The sequence below is a fragment of the Phaethon aethereus genome (assembly GCF_964289735.1).
Source record: "Phaethon aethereus genome assembly, chromosome: 3".
NCBI classification, from domain to species: domain Eukaryota; kingdom Metazoa; phylum Chordata; class Aves; order Phaethontiformes; family Phaethontidae; genus Phaethon; species Phaethon aethereus.
The window spans coordinates 105,283,470-105,304,438 of record NC_138576.1 but is presented as its reverse complement, the minus strand read 5'-3'; the positions used below and the strand labels follow the sequence as shown (position 1 = coordinate 105,304,438).

Here is a 20,969-nt window from a genome sequence, read left to right as displayed (position 1 = left end):
ACAAAAATGCATTACAACTTAAGACGGGCATTAATATTTTAGCTGGATTCTGTGCAAATGTAAACAGCCTCCATCTTTCAAGTGGGAGGGAAGAGATCTCTGCCTGTTACACAAGCACACGACTTGCACAAAAACCTGGACTGCTAGAGAAAAGTACTCCCCCTTACTACCAAGCTTGGAGAAAGTGCCATTTGCTACTTATTTGAGATTAAATGTATAATTTTAATTCTTTCTCTTCCAATCTAGCAAAATAATAATTGTGTCTTCAGTCTTTTTAGCTCACAGGCATAACTATTAAGTAGGAAAGATCTGGCTCTGGCATGATGAGCATTTATAAACAAAGGATGGTGTTGGACATGTTTCAGAATCATTAAGGTTGGAAAAGACCTTTAAGATCATCACGTCCAACCATCAACCCAACACCACCATGCCCACTAAACCGATATCCCAAGTGCCACATCTACACGTATATTTGAACACTTCCAGTGATGGTGACTCCACCACCTCCCTGGGCAGCCTGGTCCAATGCTTGACCACTCTCTCCGTAAAGAAATTTCTCCTAATATCTAGTCTAAACCTCCCCTGGAAGTTTCCAGAACATTCTGGTTTAATACTGTCCTCTCCCCACGATGACTCCGATCCTGGACATTTCAAGGCCTTAATTTCCAATCTGTAGATCAGGAATATGGACTTCAGACAGACCTGCCTGAAGAAGGAGAATCTGTGAAGCAAGGACTATGTACTACTGTCTGTATGCAGCATTTAGCAAGATCCAGTCCTGCTTTAATTGGGCATCTGTAAGTTTCAGATTACTTTTGACATAGATAAGCTACTAGTAATCCATGCCTCACAAGGAAGTCAACCTAAGCAGACAGTGATAATACTTTCAGTACACGGTTTGCCAAAAACAGGGGAAGAAAATACCCTTTGCTACAAAATTAAGTGGGAAAGACAGACTTAAATGGAAGAAATGTTCCTCAGCCTTAAAGAGAGCTGTACCACCTGTACCCCATCCACAAACTGAAGTTTACACATAACATCTGCAGTTTATTTGTAAAGCTAAAAAGCTTGTAAATATCTTTTCCACTGTCACAGCAACATAAAGCGCCGCAGTTTTTAGAACATCTGAGGAGGCTGAAAGAAGTTATGAAAGGGATTTACTGTTTGCCAAGGAACAAAGGTAGAAGGGGTGCTGTTCAGAGAACAGCAGGTGAAGGATTATACCCAGCCAAAACAGAAAGTTGTGAATAGAGCAAGTCACCTGCCATCTTTTTCATTTTGCTTTGATCATTACATGATGTCCCTGTCCAGAACCTGCTTGCCAAGGAAGTAATTGTTTCCTACCAACCTACATATAGTTCACAATCTAAGCTTCAAAACAAATTACAAGTACAATTTAACCAAAATTACCAGATTTTAAAGAAAAACTGCTGCAAATCATTTGCCACATTTTATTAGCCAATTAAAGATATTTAAAACAAGACAAATTGTTTATTTAAATTTCTTTCAGTAGAGATCTACTTCCATAGATGTGCAAGAACCTTTGTTTGTTTTTAAATAAGTTAATTTTGTTTTTAAAAATCTTAAAGTTAACCTACTCAGGAAATATGGCTGATCCCAAATGAGAGAGTTCTTCATCTTCAATTGTGAAGCCATTACAGTTAACCTGAGGAAAAAGTGAAAGAGAACAGATCAGCTTCTGGTCAGCTAAGTACTCCACACTCACATGTCACATTCTCATACTTCAAAGTCAATTGCAGTAATTTACTTACAATTTTCTTTCCACCACACCAGTACTCACAGGGAGCTACATGACATCTCAACAAATGAAGTGAGGACAAAGTCCCCATCCAAAGGGATGTGCAAGACACTAAAGAACTGACAGTCCAACACTTGCACCTGCTCAGGACACATCATCTAGCACAAGACCATTGCAAACACGAAACAAAGCCTGACACTGGCAGAGCAAAGAGACTTCATTTGGCCATGACAAGTAAAGGGCCGAAGCAGAGCTACACACGCAAGGCACAGTGCGGAGATGAACAGCAAACTCAGCCGGGCTGGGGCAGTACAGAGCTTTGATGCAGCGTACGTTACAGAGACCTGCCACAATGTCATCTGTCATCAAGGGCTGTACATATCAGCTGCAGCTAAAGCACATATAAAGAACAACAAAGACAGTGAGAAAGACTTGAACCTAATAAAGACATAGAGTAGGAGGGGACAGAAAAAGGACAGAGTATAAGAGGAAGCGTATTCCTAATTTAAACAGACAGAGGACCACAAAAGCTTGTTCACAAATCTTTCTTCTAGAATAGATTCAGGCAGGTTTTAAAACCTCCTCCCTCTTTATTCTCACTAAACTCAAGGGAACCTTACAGGAGTTTCAGCGTTGTTTCATGTGGTTTGTGTGACTTAAGTGACCAAAATACACCTCAATCAAGTAATTTATTCCGCTTTCACCGCGAGTCACATACATGCCAACACAAAGAGAATCCTCTCCACATTCACCAGCATCTCCCTACAATCATCAAAATGTTCACAGAAGCACCAGTAAAGCACTAAAACAACTACTATCATGTGGCTAAGACCAGATGAAGCTACAACAGGCACAGGAGCAGTCAATCATGTACAGTGTATTTGTTCTGGAAAGGTAAGAGTTGATGACAAATGCTACCCACAATGATACGCCTCACAATCAGATTGGATTTTAGAAATACAAAAATACTTCCCAAAGCCACTTCTCAGGTATGAACTACTCAGGATGAGTTCACGATTAAGGAAAGTGTCCTGTTTATCTGGTTCACTCACCAGTATCTTTGCTTGATCTTTATCCTACTATTTTTAACAAGGTAAAATCCAAAGGCTCCCTGTCTCTCAAGATGACCATGCTACTGCACTAGCCAATGTATGAGCATACCTGAACCAAAACCAAAATGTAATTGCTGAATACAAAAACAATAGAAGGAAAAGATTATACCAACAGCAAGTAAGAACATAAGGCTGCAAAGGCTGACGTGAAGAACAGCTTGATGGTTCTGAATCACAGAGAAATATTTAAAAATATGTAGTGAGTTATCATCAACTCCTCTCCACTAAGCCAGAGACAACCCACTTCTTGAATGCATCATACCAGAAATGGCACAAGAGGAAGAATCTGAAGGGGTGAGATACCACTGGTTTCACCAGATGAATGCATGACTAAAAAAGGCAACATGGGGTGGGTAAAGAGACAACAGCGAAAAAAACAGAGCTCTAGGTTGTTCCCAATGGTGGAAAAGAGAATGTGCAAAGAGAGGCACAAAAATTCTAAAAGGTCTTCAAGGAAAGGATGAGATGCTGGAACTTGAGACGAGAGAAACTGTTTGAAGAGTGTGACAAGGTGAGACTGCAGAGGAAGAGTGCCAGACTCAAGAGCTACGTTCACAGGGACAAAAGAGAATAGAATGATACCAACAGCTGGGGAAGAGAGCAGTGAAAGGCAAGAATGGTTTGGACAAAAATCTTTGCTCCACTCAAAAGGACCAATTACAACTTAGCTGTGTTGAGTAAGAAACATCAGACAAAGCCCACAAAAAGCAGTGAGCAAGGAGTCAGAGGTATCCAAGTCCCAAATGACTGCCCTGAGACACAGGGAGAAAGAATGCCAAATGCAGGAGCAAAGTAGACAACATGAGGCCAGAGAAAGCATTGAAGCAAAACAAAGGAGCAGCAGCATGTCCATACTATTGTTTTAGGTCAAGTTAACTAATTATAGGAAACATGTTCATACTTATCTCCCCTTGTTCTAGAAAGATTTATGCTGGGGCTAAAACCTCAAAAGGTTGTGTCCTATAAAACACTTCTGAGGAGCATCCAGATGGCCTTTGGAATTTTTAGTCAAAAGATTGCAATGTCCACAGTGGCATAGTTGCTTGATGATCAGGATGAGCTTAAGGTGACACTTAAGGGTGACATCAGACATCTACAGAGAAGACTGGGTGGAAAATCAGATCTGGGAGACAGCAGTTTACAAAAGCCAGTTACAGTATCATGATCTGGTAGAGCTGGTCCAGGACAAGGCATGAAGCAAAAGTCATTATAGCCAAAATAATATAATCTTTGGGGATTCTGTCTATATTCTAACAAAAATATTCAGAAACATCACAAGCAACTGGATGTATTGATGTCTTTAAAGTGTCCATATGACAAATATAAATTGTAAAGTGTTCAAAACAGAAAAAAACTTTCTACTGAAGGGAAATGTGTAATTAGAAACAGCACAATGGTTGATGAGCAGATGCCAAACATGCTAAAGAATCATTCCCCTAGAGAATAACAATACCTCTGTATTAAAGAAATAGTTACTGTGTCTCCTTGTTGGTAGATGCCCAGCTCTACCAACCAGGACATTGCCATCTCAGCTTTTATCACAGCAGTCAACATTTGCCCCCATCTCAAAAAAATTAAACTTTTTAGTCAGGTATTTGTTTAAAACCAGCTTATTTTGAAGTACAGGACGAAAAAGAAGAAAACGGATCTTTCCGTATTCCACTGGTGTGTTATTCCATCCACTACAATATATACAATTTAGATACATATGAAAAGGAGGTGAGAAAAAGAGGTGACATCTCAGAAGTTATCTAACAAGACATCCTGTCTTTCCTTCATCTCTCCAGACAACCAAACTACCTGACTGCATTTAAAAGCCACACACGAGATAAAAGTTTCAGACTGCTCTTTCTACTTCTCTGAAGTTTACTCCCTGTGAAGGTCAAACACAATGATGACCTGACCAGCAAGGATTTCCACAGGTTTGAAGCTCGAATGAAGGATTTTGCCTCTGCAGGGTCTCAGACCAGCAGCCTTCTGTGCAAGTCCAACAACAGCTGCACTATGCTTGGCCCACAAGAAGCCTAACTTTGACAAGGTCTTATACAGGTTGTTTCCCCTTTTCTTCAGTGTTTGAGAAGCGCCTCATAGAAAGTCTGCAGACAAGAGTCTTTCCCCTCACTACTGAAATGAGGCATGTCCAGCCACTTCTGCTCAAGGAAGTGGATCTTCTGCATCAAGAACACTCAGCTCTCCCCAAGATAAGCAAAGAGATACTATTTCCATTGCCGTTAACATTTCTCCCCTTTCACAAAGGCTAAACTCCTACAGGACCATCCACCTAAGCAGGCTGTGCTCTAGCCAACTTACTTGTGCAAAGAGAACTACAAGGGCAGCATTGTCAGGGTACTCCAAGTGCTTTGAGTAAAAGTGATGAAGAGCAGCAATGTCGTTCTGAATCAGCTCTCTCTTTTCATTGTCTAGTTTGTCAAGGTCTGTGAACAAAGAATACATTCCATTTCAGTAACAGGAACACTCCCCTGTGAACTGCAGCTAGACTTAGGTTAGAACAGGCCCAAACATAAACAGAAACCCTTCAAGGAACAGCTACTTGGAAGTACTGCAAGAAGCATCAGTTCTTCCATAAACGTAATGCTGCTTCTGCGAAAGCCACATGTGCACTACAAGAACATGCAGGGTTAAAAAGCATTTTCTAACATCTTTACATTAGCATGTATTTGGACACAAATTTTCCTTTCTTGGGAGAAGGGTTACAGTGTTTAAAGTGCATTTGTTAACCCTAGAAAACAGACCAGCCAGCCCTGGCCCTCTAGAAGCCCATCAACTGTGGGTAGCTATCCTCAACTGTCTAACACAATCTTATGAGCTACGTGGTCTTATCTACTGTGGTATGAAGTCGCACTCAACATCACACTTCTTAAAACATGCTTTATATAGTGAAACTTCCTCATATGGACCTAATCATCGGTACAAACCAGCCCAGATTTCTGCTAAGGAAGGCTGCTCATCCCTGCTTTTAAAATGCATGGGGTCTTTCTCAGCACAGAGGCCCTATTTGTCACCACATGTAATAGAGATCTAACAAAGGTTGTCAACAACACTGGGGCTAGTCACCAGGATTCCCTTTGCAGCAAGAGGAGGATAACATGAGGGTGCCCAGGAGTGCAATCCACCTGACCTATTGCCGGCACTTGCATCAGGAGGAAACAAACAGTGACTGAGAATGCTCGTGTCTCCATGGGCTGGCCAGTGACTGTCAACAGAAGTGTGTTTAACCTGCAGATATCAGAGGATAATAGGTGACAGCAGGAACATCAGTAGAAATGTCCTGGCACACCTGCCAAGTATATTCCCTTATGGGTTTGTTCAGAGATTGACCCTCAGGCCCATGGCAGAGTCTAACCAAAGCTGTGGCCACTGAACCTTTTACTGCCTGGTCCATGCAGAGCAAGCTAGATGATCGACCATATACTCCTGGTCCTTGCTCTCTCCTCAAGAGCAGAGTATTGGCAGGTTTTTTCCTAATCCTCTCTCTCACAGTGGCTGTGTCACCAGCTCACTCGTGCTTTATGAGAGCCAGCAACTCATCGGCTTCCCATCTCCAACTCAAAATAACAGTGGAGAGAAAAACATGCAGGAAGAGAAAAGGCTGCACAACAGTGGAAGCAGGGGGAAATGATTTGTAAGAACAGACGTGAATGACAGGAGAGTCACAAAAAATACTGAAATGGGACAATTTCATGAGAATTAAGACAAATAGGAAATAAGAAATTTTCATGTTCAAACTGACAGTAAGGTGCCTTTTCCCCTCCTGTGCAGGGCGTTGCAAAGCGTAAAGCAACTGCTCAACATAGCAAAGGTGCACTAAAAGATGAGAGTCAACAAGGCAGAAGGAACAGGGGTTCTTACTAACAAAACCAGAAACAGAACAAGGACTCCTAGAGGACAAGGGGACATTGCAACAGAAAAAACATTTCAGCCTTTTAGCTCCCTAATTAACAAATTATTGAAGACAAGCTGCAATGCAGAAGAATACACAGAAATTACTTCAGCACTTACCCATCCTCCTCAACCTCAATCCTACTAACCTACCTGTAAAAATTACCCTCACCTTAGGCAAAGTCAAATGTTGGCATTTTTCCCCCTTATTTCCCCAGTTGTCCAAACAGCTGACAGGAGCTTTTGTTCAGGAAGCAAATAAGACTGTAACCTTCCTGTGCTTGGTTACTCTGCTACCTCAAGTCCCAGCAATCACTGCACTGATTCAGCATTTTAGAAAGGACTTTGGAAGCCATCAGAGTAAGAAATGTGAATACACAAACCTATTGTCTCCTTGTGCATTACCCCCAGCAACAAGAAACAACAGATCAGTGAAAACTATGCCAGGATCATTACTAGTCCCCAGTTGCTCAATTTCTAACTCCAGCTCACCGGACGCAAACAGTAGCCTTCCAGTTAAAAGCAAGCCATTGCCTCATCTCCTTCCTTGGATTATTTTTGAGCATTTAGGACATGGAATTTCAACACAATCATATATAACATGTCAGATTTGACTGGCAGTGACAGATACCGAAGCACAGTCCAGAGGGTTCTGCAATTAGCCCCTTAGTCACTGTCACCATCAAGCAACTGTACTGTCTCTGATTTTATGCCTCCTGGTAACAAATACCAGCGATTTTAATTTTACAACATTACAATTCTCAAAAGACACTAGAGTACCAGAAAAGCCATGAGATGGATGTATGCTACATAATTAATTCTGTCTAGGTTTTCACCCTTGTTTCAAAGCCCCCATGAGTGACCAAGGAAAAAAAAAAAAAGAAAGAAAGAAGAGCACTGCATTTTCAAAAAATGAGAAGACACAACTCTCTTTGTTTACTCCCTTCCTCCAACAGGAGCAGGATGCTCTGAAAGGTTTTGATGGAGGAGGGCCAGGGAGAAGCAAATCATGAATATAGATAACTGCCTCTATTTACCTGCAAGCCTTTTTTACTTACGTGATTCAAACTCTTTTACAGCAAGCAGCTTCTCCGACTGTGTTCTTTCAGGGTGAGTTTTCTAGCAATAAGGGGAAAAAAATAATGAGAAAATATTTTAATGTTTTAAGTTGGTAGTTTTTTCTACTCGTTTATAAGCTGGAAATCCTACCTGTAAAACAACCCCAAATCCCCACTGTATGGAATTTATAGAAGCTGATGAACAGCAATGAGTTAAATTGACGGCCCTTAGTAAAGCCATAGAAATGTTCTCTCTGCACCAAATAGGGTGGCCAAAGATTAACTCCTATCAAATTTATACACATAAACTGAACAGTATTTTAAATATGTCATTTGCTTTGTTCTAGACACCCAGAAAGCTGCTAACAATAGCAAGCAGGCAGGAGACAGGCTTCGCTTTGAGGAAAGTGAATAAACTGACTGTTGACAGAGTTCAAAAGCAATGCTCCATTGTTGGCCTAAGGCCACTTCTTTGTAATCTTGGCCATTAAATATGGCTTTGCAGGTGGCCCAGCAGCTGAGGTTCAGGGACTATGGTTTGCATATTTAGCTTTTATATGACATGTAGGGTTCTCCCCCCTCCCTGTAAGCAATAAAAGCACAGATTTATTCCAATGACTTTTTGTCATTAAACATTCTATTTTGTTTGTGGATCACCACTAAACCACGCTTTAATTAAGTCACACACACATACATTCACACATGCGCATCTACACACACAGCAAGTATGCCAGCTACCTTCCCAGCAGGCCACCAAAATCCTCACTACATACAGTATCCAGGTTGCCCTTGTCACATAAGCAGACCTCAATCACACAAATGTGCTTCAAAGAGGATTTGTTTTTGCAGAGAGTTTAGAGGTCTACAAAGATACACAGCGTAATAACCTTGAAACTCCTGAATCCTGTCCCCTCCCCGTAAGCACTTGTGTCATCCTCAGTATCCATATAGTTAGGGAACACTGAAATGGAGGTTGACATTGCAATCTTATTTCCTTATTAATAACATTCTTTTTCTCCAGAGACCAAGGGCCTGAGATTCCTCTCTCAACTTCTGTGTTTCACCAGTTAACGCCAGTAATCGCAAACATTTATACCTGAATACCTCAGAGGTTGTTCCTGACTCACAAACGTACTGAGAGTTATATACTACACAATGCTACGTAGATATAGCTGTGCAAAAAATAGCACAATAGGCAACTGCCTCAAAGACGTCAGTGCCCGCAGACAGATAACACTAGGAGCACTCCTCAGAATTTAACCACATATACCAAGTCTCATTCTTCTTTCTCTTCACCAACGTGGCCTTGGTGCTAGCCCACACATGTAACTAAGGGCTCCAACCTACCAGAATGGAGGCTGAAACACCATGCACATTGTGACACTATTCAGTAAACTTTTCCAGACTCTGTTCAACAGTACGTTGGCCATAAGTTACAGCGACACAGCTTAAGACCTCACTAGCCTTTTGCCATCTTCCCACAAAAGTCTCCAGCTGGACTATAGTGGCCCTGACACTGCTACAATGGTCTGACTGTCAGTGCATTCAGCTGCTAATGCTTCTGTACACAGGAAGCTAGTATGCATGTGCTTTGCAGGGACAGTCACTGTCGGTCAATTTTCATTTTCCTGCCTTCCCTGGCACCCAGAATAGGAACATACCTCCCAAGTATAGCCTCCTGCTCACCTGTTTGGCAAGGATCCTTGCCGTTAGCCTCACGGTCTCAGAGGGATTCCAGTTCTGCCCAAAAGCACACATGGCAGAACACTCTAGCTTGTGCATTGGCCAATCTTCCTTCTGAAAATGTAGAACAATATTAAAAAAAAAAAAAAAGGCATAAAGATAAAGTGATGCAAAAGAGGATGCAGCAAGTCCTGCCAGATCCTAGAGGTCAAGTGAAATGTGTTTCCTTTAAAAAAATAAGATGACGCTCACTAAATCTGAACAAAAGCTTGAGTCACATTTAAGGGGTACAGCTATCCTGCTTTTTTCAAACAAATTCACAAGGGATGAGTTAAGGTCAGAACATCTTCATCTGTTCAATGGAAAAAAAATAAAATGACGAAGAAGCAAACAGACAACATGATTTATAAATCACCAGTTCTTATTGTTCAGATCAAGCACGTGAGGACAGGGTAGGTCTGAGCTTCATGGCTTTATTGGGTTCATTTCCATTTAATACCTTGGCCCCTCATTATGAGACAACCCTGGTGTAATCAGGAGTAATGTGTCTGAAGTCAATGGATTCACAATCACTGTAAGAATCTGTGTGTGTAAGGTCAAAACCAGACCTACTGAACAGAATTATCACATTTTTTTCCTTAAATGTTGTAGAATAAGAGTACAACTAGGCAATGAAAACACACTAATAAAGACAAACGCATTTCAGTTAAGGATGTATAGCATATCCCTAGCTCAACATACAATAACACTTGGAGCGATGGCACAAGCCACTTGCTTTTGGCACTCTACACATTTCCTCCAAAGCAACAGAAACTTCGAAAAAGATGGGCACATAGAGCCTGGCATGAGCTGTCCTCAGACTGCATCAAATTTTATTTTATTTATTTATTCAGACGTGGAAATATTCTTTGAGTAATGCAGTTATTTATTTCTGTATCTCATCCCAGACATACATTTATAGCACTGTGTTAGAACAGACCTGTAGATCTCTGCCTGTGTAGGGAGCATCAAGTTTTGTTTTCAGACCAGATTTAAACTGGTGGAAAATGGTAGCAGAGGAAAGAAATCACAACAAATCCCACAAATTTATAATTGATTCAAAGTGAAAACTTGAAAACCTTTTTGCAGTCTCCAGAAAGTTCTTAAATCCCCTGTGATTCACTCCAGTATCACAGACCCTGTGTAAACCCACTCAAACACAATTTAAAAATAATTTAAAAAAAAAAATCAATATAGCCCAGAGTGACTGAGCGGCAGAAACAGAAGAAACACAGTTTCCCTCAGCTGCCTAACCACTGATGGCAAGAGCCATCTGAGACACCCTAGGCTATCTAAAGCATCCACACAGGACCAGTAGATATGATACAGGTCTACTGGGAGATGTATTCCTTGTGGGAGCTACAGCTGGAGGCGACATAGGACAACTCAAGGCACCTCCAACAGCCAGCTGAATCAGGACCCCCAGTGTCTCCTGCCTCTACTTATTTACAGGTTTTGCAGATCAAAACAAAAGCCAAGATCACTAATTTCAGAGTTAGAACACCAAAAATTCTTCCACTGAAAATGTCCATTTTAATTTCCCTAGGCATGGACAGCTTTAATAGTTTATTTTATTAGGGAAAAAAAGGTGAACACCTGCCCCAGTCTCCTTCATGTAGGATTTCAAGTAGTGCAACACTGCAAGGGTATTCAACCCCTCACAATGTCAACTTCATTGTCCTTGATATCTCAGTATGGTACGTCCAAAAAAACCTAGGTACAGGCTGCTTGAAATAAGCTCCAGTGTAAACGTTCTAAGAGGAAGCAGCAATACAGATCAGGAGAACCAAAATAGTATATTACACTGTAATCATGTCATGTGAAATTACACTCTCAACTCTCCCACAGCTGTCACACTACAAAATGCATCCCCCAGCAGGCCTGTTTCCAATGTATGCCCCAAGACCTTTTTCTGGAAAATTCCTGATAGCCTTTGCTTAGGAATCCACATGCTAAGGGCTAAGAAGAGAGACAGAGGGAGACCTCATCTCTCACCCCTTCTTGCACACTCACGACATCCACCAACTTCAGCGTGATTGCTGGGTATGAAAGAAGCGAAGGCACAGAACACGAAGTTTTGTAGGACCCACACCCATACACAGCAGTTGAACAAACAGGAGAGATTACCCAATAAAACAAAAAAAAAAAATCAAAATGCAAAGGCATGTGCCTGTCTCAAAGCAGTGTTTTTTAAAAATCCGTCTGTTCCCTTTATTTTTCACACATTGTTAATTAAAATCTTTCCCCAGGCAGATTCATACTGAGTTATATGAACCAGTAGGGAGGTTAAAGGGACACGATATGGCCGAATTGTGCAAAATGAGATAAAAGCCTGAAACACCGCAAGAAGAGAGAGTATTGGGAGGGATGGAAACACTGTGACAGCAGCTTGCCCTGCGATCACAGCAGGACTGTATTTTGCATTCTTTTCCACATTTTTCTCTAAGTAGTTTGAATTATAACAGGTAGTATTGTACTAGTTGAATCCTTAATGCCACATTAATTATATGTTCTTCCTACTTTCATTACATCCACAGTATTTTTCCCTTCATTTAGGAGTGAGTGACAACATTTTTGGAAGGGAAGTTCTTTAAAGCTTATGCTTTTCACATCAAAGCATGGAAACAATCTTCCCCACCAAGTTCTTCAAAATGATTCCACCATCCAGAATCACTGGATTAATTCCCAGAACACTGTCATATAGCTCAGCATAAAAAAACCCACCCAAACAACAAAACGTAATACTCAAAAAAAATAAGACTCAAGTCCAAATCTCCTTCTTCAAATGGACTTTTTCAACGGGATGTAAAATTTCGGTTGTATTTCACTTGATCAAAAAGAAACACACACAAATACCAGACAGAAATGCTGGGCAAGCCAGCGTAAGAGTTAAGCCCACTTCTTTCAAAGCTTAAGGTCCAATTATGCTCAAATGCCACCCAACTCTTCAATCAAATTTCAGTGAGGCAACTTCTATTGTCTGATATTATTCCGTAAAAGTTCTCCAATACAGTCCTTCACCAAGTAGTGAAGGCAAGAGTTTTACACACCTTCACAGCCATCCTTCCCTACCATCACCTACCGAATGCTGGACCGTAGAGAGTATTTGACTTCCATGGGTTAATGTTCAAAGGGTTCATAGGAAACATTTATCAAAGATTACATGGAGAAAGTTTTTGGATAGATAGGGGGACAGACACTTCCCCAAGGCAATCTTAAGCAGGGTCAGTGTCAGATTCCTCTTGTGAAGAATCATTACAGCAAGAATTTCATATTTTTTCTACAGCTCACCAAAGAGCAGTGCACAACTTCTACAAGGTTCCATTTAAAACACATCTGTTTGATGCTAATTCCAGGTCTACAACTACATTTTGACGCTTACTAGCTGGCTAAAAAAAAAATACATGTTTCCCTTACTAGAGAAATATCAACTACAGCACTCTTTAACATGACATATTTTGTTCAAAATATATTTCAAATATGGACTGTCATGACAAAAACATCTTTCTGCACTTTGTCTAGCTGATCTCCACTCTGTCTGGGATAAATAATAGCTATGTGTAATAACAGAAAGAGAAGCTCCAGTAGCTGGTTCAAGTTCACCAGCTCCACAATTGCAACCACATAACCCTCTTAAAACATTTCTCTTCAGAGTGGTTCAGCAGCTAATTTCTGAGGAAAAAAAAAGAGCGCAGGTCTCCTGCTGTTTGACTAAAATTATTATAATTTAAGAAGTCAAGACCTGAACAGCTGCAGATGGGGCCTGAAAGCCACTACTATAATAACAGGCCTGTGGTTCGAGAAGGCAATAGTGGAGAGCAGAACAGTATGAATCAGCTGGAAATCACAAACCCTTCTAGAAGGAGAACTGGGTTAGGGGCTGGGAAAAGAAAGACGCAGCAAACCCAAGCTAGATCCCCCCAACCCACAAGACATTCAAGGCAGCAAGGACAGGCAGTGAAGTCAACTTCCTCTCTCACATGCCCCGCATCTGAGACTGAACCTACCCTGATGGAACAGCCAGCTTAATATAGGTCAAACTTGAAGTTATCGATCTTAAAAGCAAAACAATAGACCAAAACAGGCAAAAGACATATGTTAGCACTAAGTGAACTGTGCCAGGGCCAGCGTGCACGCATATGTGTGTGTATAGAGAGTGCCATAACCAAATGAGCCACTACGTCACTGCAAGACTTTGTCTTACCCTGGGTTCAGTCCCTCACACTACAGTGTGACACCACCTTCCCCAGCAACCAGGGCAAAGGAATTATACTGCAAAGCAGGATGTGGTCAACGCACCAAACGCCTGGCCGGATGTCAGGAGATGCACTCTACCATTTGGGGGATCTTCAGCAACTGAATGTATCTTCATGTATCCACACTTCATTTGCAACAGAAATGCCACAAAGGCTGCTGTGAGGCCTCATTCATTAAATGCTTGGAAAGTATTTTAAGAACTTCAAAACAGGATATGATATGGCTCAACAGAGTGTGAAATACACGCAGCGTCACTAACTTTACTTTCAAAAACCACATTATGCTGCAAGAGGGGAAAAAAAGATCTCATTCAACAGAAACACACTAGAGAGAGGAAGACGTCTGCAGTTACAAAATCCGTAATTCTAAAAAAGACATCCCAAAAAGTTGTTTCCTGCTGCACACTTTGGTACCTTTCTCTTGTCTCCTTCTAACTCATCTCTCCCCACCACTAGAAGTAATTCCTATGAATTGTGATATAGCACGTCTTTAAGTAAGAAAAGAGTAAGCTCAAAAAATTTGGTTTTCTATCCCATACAGTATACTTCATGCGACAAACAGCTGTCAAACTGAATTCTATTGAGTAACAAGGCACTAATGAACATATGAAATCGTACCATGTCCTTGTTGAGCACATGTAATTGTTAGCCAAATGGAGCAAAGAAAACATGGATTTACAGAGAAAATTAACTTCGAAAAATAAAAACCAAATGAACAATGCCATCACAATTCTCAAGTACAGCCCTGCCTTTTTATCAGTGTTGCATGAAGAAGTCTCACATACATGGAGGCAAAAGGGACACATTTACTGTATATCCCAATGTTACAAGTTCAGTATCAAGGCACAACTGTCCTTTTTGGATTTGACAAAGAATTGCTGAACTGCTGAAAAATGCCTTTGAACAAGACAGGGATGAAGATGCAGTGCAGATGGTCTGTGCAGCATGTATAGTCAGTGGAGACTGGTTTCTAGAGAATATTATGCTTGAAGGTAACTTTGAAAGAATGTCAAAGAATTCAATCTCAGACACATCCATAAATTTCATCCAACTGACTCAGAAGGGCCCAAAACATTGAAGATAATGTTATATCAACTAGGAGGGAGTCAAAAGCCGTACGCAATAAGAATGAAGTGCTAGTACCTGTCCTTGTCCTACTACTGTCTAGATATCAAAATATCTAAGAAAATGCCTTTATAACTAAAGCATCCTACTACACACCAACAGGTAGAAACGATTTTAATTCATTAACTGATCAGATAGAAGGCTTCTACTCAGCATTATCTCCTGCAGTCTTAAGGACACTCAGTTTGAGCAGTTCAGTTTTTTATTCTTGGAATATGCCCCACTAGAGAAAGAATAGTCAAGAATATTCTGACCACCAAAAAAAAAAACCCAACAAATTAAGGAAGCAACACAGGTAACAAGACTTTACCCAGGGAAAAGAGAGAAAAATACCTCCTTGTTCTTAAATATAAAAGTATAAACTTTGTCAAGGCTAGAAATCAGGACACTGAGGGACGGACTTGGAAGTAAAAGCAAAGGACCGTGGATCAGTTCTACTGCTTCTACCGTGATATCTACTTGCTGTTTTTCCTGGCACAAATCACTGAGCTTTCCTACTTCAGTAAATCTTGTTTACCCGCTTCATTAAACCATTGTGAATTTCATATGTTAAGAGAAGAAATTCACAATCTCACATAAAAAGCACTAGACAGCCAATAAGTTCCTTTGTTTAAGTATTTCCTTCCCTCATCTAGTTAAAAGCTTCCTAAGAAATAATGTCATATGGAAACACTTCTAACAAATAAGCATTTCTCATCAACGAATCGTGGGTTTTCTCTACACTGTCTTTAAAATTCATACAGATTTCTCTCAAGAGCCTTAAGGATGCTCATACAGTAAGTGTTCTCCTTCTTCCCAGCAACTGCTGGCCATCAGTCTTTCAATATTCTGTGAACTATTGCAAATTTTGTAAAAATATGATTTAAGCATTTTGAGTCCTCCTGGTGCTTCAAAACTAAAAGGCCATTTGATTCACCCACATTTCACTAAGACGCTGTGGGAAAGCAGGAATCCGGGGAGGGAACAGAAGGAAAACTAAGGGGAATCCAGGCTCGCTTTGCAACTTGCACAATGTGAGAATAAGACATCCTTGAAACAAAAGTGGTAGCCATCTCCAAAGTACTTGGGAACTGAACAGCACAAACCACAACATCTCCGTCCAGATAATGACAATGGAGAATACTTTGCAAGCAATCCACGCACTCAATAACACACTACCATGTAGGAGGTTTGGATTACTTATAGCTAACATGTAGTTGCATGCCAGACCTTTGCCGACTCAAATCTTTCACAAGCACTGTTCCACGCTCTGTGCCCAGCACCACAGATCTTACATAGCTTACATGAGCATAACTAGCAATCCAGCTGAGTTTTTCCATGCGTAAACTGGGTAATTCTTCCATATCAAGTTTGACAGCCCACAAAGGCTAGACAGTAGTTCTGGCAAAAATTATTTTCCTGAAAGGTACTTATTCTAGTTTTAAGTCAAAATGGAATTAAAACTGCATGCAAATATTCTGGATGTCTTTACATTGCTCTACTTTAGACTATGTTTATATTCTATTTTCAGGGGCTTTTAAAAAACAAAATGTACAAAAAGAATAAAAGCCAGAATGAGTTAGGGAGAAAGCATGGTAGGTTTTAAATGGTGATGACTACTGTCAGCTGTGGCCACCCAAAATATTTGCAAAGATTCTAAAAAAAAAAAAAAAATCCAACAAAAACCCCTTAGGATAGCTATTTAGCGATTTGATTTTTCCATTAGACACAGACTCTCTTACCAGTTTAGTGAGCTAATGTTAGATTATCTGGTTTGTGCTTAAAGAAAGAAGTAATACAGACGTAATTAGTGGGCTGACAGGCAGCCCTAATCAAAGTCTCTGTGGTACCGAGCCCTGGAGCTACTGATCTTGAAAGACTCATGCAGACCATGTCCAAATCCTGTAATTGTCCAATGCACAACTCCATGGTCAGCATCTGTGGGATGCTGAAGCTGACTGGACTACTGTTAACCATAGCTACAATTAGAGACTATCAATGCCACACAAACAAAAAACGGAGTTCAGCAACGCCCGCCCCTTTCCCACCACAATTACCATACCTGACAGTCCACATCACAGTAAAAGGCCTGTTTACATCTTCCACACTTGGACAATCCTTCTTTCCTTAAAAAGAAAACAGAAGTTATTCTAATCTATAAACCTGAATGAAATACGAATGTATCCTGTATCACTTTTTGCACAATATTTTGCATTTCACAATGAAAACTGTATTTTAATTCAGAACACTGCAACTACAGCTTGAATCCCATCTTCCGATACCAGACACTATTTCTATTTGTTTACAGTTTCAAAAGCAAGTTTTTCCTAAAAACTGTTATTATGCAACAGCACGCTGCTGTTCTGATAAATTGATGGGTTTGGAAACATGTTATTCTATGCTGTTTGACAGACATTGTTATTTTTTTGCCACTGTATGATGCACACTGATAGCTAACTTTTCCTTGTCCTCCAAACTTCCCAATTGCTGTGTATACTTGCTCAGCAATATTAACCCTCTGCTTCTCCTCTGCCAGTTCCATTGCTTCTCTGTCTGGTTACCGAAAGCATGACCGCTGTTTTGTGAGTAACAGCCTCCCAATACCAAGAAAACGTGTTGCATTATTAAATACAGTTTGATCTCCTGTCACCACATAGTCTCTTACTGTCCTGCTAGCTTCTGCTCTAATATCTGCGTATTCTAAGGTGACCTAAGACTCACGCTCTCCTTTTTTTACATTTGTATATATCCCAACACAGGGAACTGCCAAAAGGAAGGTCCTTTTCTGCTTCAAGGTGCATGTGTTGTAGCAGATCCTATCAAAAATAGAGCATGTGTTACCCAACATGTGATATTTTGGTGTGACAGCAATAGAGATCTCTCAGCAGGGCTGAATACTTTAAAATGTCTACACACCCTCCCCAGTATAAGTTGCAAAAAAATTGTCTTAAACTGAGGTAAGTTCACTGGAGTAAAACAAGGGTGAGTGTCCTTGCACAATATGATAGCATGCAGCACTTCAGAGGTCACTGGCATTCGGAGTCTGTAAAGCATAGCAAGTCTTGACATCCTCGGACTGTTATTGCAGAGTAGAAGACGCAACGTGAGTGAGTCAGGCTAACATCATGACTCTGCTTGCTGGCCGTATGTGCCTCAAGCGCAGCTGCGTATTTAAAGTAACAAATACTATCAGATGCAAATACCACATTCTAGTCTCATTCTGCCCATTTTACTACAACAGTTTTACAACCACTTAGCATTTTCTCTTCTCAAGACTAGCGCTGAGCCCACAGCCTTCCTCCTAATGCTCTTCGTGAGTTCAGCAAGCACAGTTCCAAATCTAGTGCTAATGCAATGGGGCACAGACACAAAGTACATTTCTGAGCACTGGCAGATCAAGTTACATCACGGAGGTACCTTTCCTCTTAGTGGAACATCATCACTCTGGCATGAAATAGGTTTCAGACTACCCCACTGTAACTGCTATGGTACTGCATTCAGAATATTCCTTGATCACCGTGCTCTTCCAGAGCTCCATGGGAGAAGCTTCTGTGGAGAACACGCAGCATTTAAATAGGCTGCTCCTGGAGATGATCTTTAAAAGCCATTCCTTGAGATAACTATTAACTCTACAATACTACTTTGTATCAATAGAGCATGAAAAGTATTCCTTGGTCCTTTTACAGAGAGAAATCTTCGGGATGTGATAAACAAAACCAGCCAGGGTTTTTTGCACAAGGGAATTTGTGGTTAGGCACAAGAGAAAAGAAAAAAACAAAAAACTTAGAGGCTAGGAAAAGCCACCGGTATGGAGAGGAAAAAATCACCTCAGCTCTACAGTTCTTCAAATTAATGGAACTCGCTTCACTGACTTCATTAGGAAGTGTATTAGGTGCTCATATGCAAAGAGAGGGGTGAATAAAGTACGTCATGTAAGTAGATAATGTAATGGGGAAAGAAAAAGCACCAGGTGAAGTGAAAAGACAAGAAAATGAAAAGCATAAGTGAGTTAAGATGACAGAACATGAGATGAAAAGACCTACTAGAGTGTAATAATTATATTCTTCAGTCTGCCTATGCTAGCAACACTTACGTATTGATAAAAACAGTAAAAGTACAACAGTTGCTTTCCTTTACTGAGGCAAACACTAGCATCTGCTCCAAGTTATAACCAGGTAAGCCCTGTGATTCTTCAGCAAGCTGCCAGAAGTCGGGCAAATACTACACCTTTTAAAAATATGGTGTGACATGCTGCAGTGTCACGTCCATGCCTAACTTTCTAACGATAACCCTAAACTGCCTTTCCCCCGCCCCCCCGCAGCAGCTGACATTGAGATGTTGATGGCAACCACTGGAATACCCCCAGCAGGTCAAACCGCCTCTCCGCACAGGTGAGGCGGGCAGCTGCGGAGCCCCCAGAAAACTCCAGCATCCCGCAAGCCTGCCAGGGCCAGGAGCCACGAAAGGCACGGCGGCAGGCGCCTCTCAATTCACCACCCCACTGTAACGAACCCCTCGTGCTGCCTGGGCTTTCCCTTGGTGAAAGTAATTTGCCAGAAGACTAAGGTTTTGGACAGAGAAGCAGAAATATACAGTTATTTCTGTATATTTCGTTACAGATACAGATATATTCTATTAATATAGATTCCACTGGCACCATGAAAATGCAAAACGTGAAATAGGCAAGTGCAGACCCTTTCTCCCTTGTCAAAACTTCATTAAAATCAGCGGATATTACGTTACTACAAAACTAGGCGGCTCGATCGAACCCCCCGGGAGAGCGAGGTTACACGCGTGGCTACGTGACTGCCGGAGCACGCGAAGAGCGCAACTTTTTTCTCTTTCTTTCTTTTCCCTGAACAGTTAAAAGCAAGGGAAGCCGGTTCTGAGGTAGAAGTTTCCTCACGGCGCTGCCGCCAGAGACCCACGGGCCGAGGAGGAGGGAAGTTTTGCCAAGAAAGGCCGCCGGAGCCCCCAGCGCACCCGCTGCGGGGCACGGCTGCCATGTCCAGCGCTCGCGGGGCCGCCGAGAGCGCCCGCTCGCCGAGCAACGGCCGGCGCGCCGCTGACTGACGCGGCCACGGCCGGGGGACGCGGGTGGGCCGACCCGCCGCTGGCGCGGGGCGGGCCGCCGCCGGCCGAACCGCGAGAAGCCGCCCCGGGGCCGGCCCCGCCGCTGCCCGCCGAGCCGCCCCGCCGGCCAGCCCTAGGCCTCCCCCGGCCCTACCTGGCGAAGCAGCCGTCGCAGTGGCTGCCGCGCTCGCTGACGGTCAGGACGGAGGTGTAGGCCGGGCAGCTGAAAAGCAGCTCCCCCACGGCGTAGCGCCGCCGCGCCCGCAGCCCCCGGCCCTTGCCGGCGCTGACGAACCTCTCCAGGCCGCCCGGCTGCGGCGCCGCCTCCGAGCGCATCCCGCCGCCGGGAAGGGAAGGGGCGCCGCGGGAGGCCTCCGCCGCGCTCCCCTCCCGGCCCCCGTACGCCGGCAGCGGGCGCCCGGGGAGGCCGCGGCCGGGGCCCGCCGGGTCCTAGCGCGCTGCGGGGCACCGCAGGGCCGCTTGCCGCCTGCCCCTGCCTGCCGAGCTACGCGGGGAGCGCCTCCTTCGGGCGGCAGGGGATTAGCCGGCGGTGACCGGGTAGGGCGGCCGGCCGGCGGCTGCGCACCCGGGAAGTCGTCCTTCCGCAAACCTTCGAAACCCTTCCGTCCTTCGAAACCCTGCCCGGCGGGCGTGCTGGGGGACCTGTCTGGCCCACGGCCCCCTCAACCTACCCGCCGTGGGCTGGCATCATGGAGGGGGTTGCCCATGCATCGCTCCACTCACAGACGCGGTGGAAACCCTCTCCAAGACTCAGCCTCGACCCAGACTTCAAGCATCGGCTGCATCCGGGAAGGGGCTCGCCCCACCACCACCACCACAGCCCCTATCTAGAGCAGCAGCGAAGCCTCCCAAAACAACGCGCTTCAGTCATGAAGTCATGAGCCGTTTTGCAGTTCAGGTCACAGGAGGCTTCAGTTGTCACGGCCTGCTTTGTGACTAGAGCAGAGACCCCTGTGTGACCCAT

At 42.8% G+C, this 20,969-nt stretch overlaps 1 protein-coding gene across 1 annotated transcript in view; it reads right to left on the bottom strand.

The window, feature by feature from the left end:
• SMYD2 (SET and MYND domain containing 2) overlaps window positions 1-20,320 on the bottom strand; it is a gene marked incomplete at its 5' end in the record, with an annotated part of 31,310 nt that extends 10,990 nt beyond the window's left edge. Inside the window, 6 exon segments of the mRNA XM_081998164.1 lie at window positions 1,599-1,666; window positions 5,182-5,306; window positions 7,830-7,890; window positions 9,516-9,626; window positions 16,974-17,037; window positions 20,139-20,320. Coding sequence (XP_081854290.1) covers window positions 1,599-1,666; window positions 5,182-5,306; window positions 7,830-7,890; window positions 9,516-9,626; window positions 16,974-17,037; window positions 20,139-20,320 — 611 coding nt within the window.
• Between the last annotated feature and the right edge of the window lie 649 nt (window positions 20,321-20,969).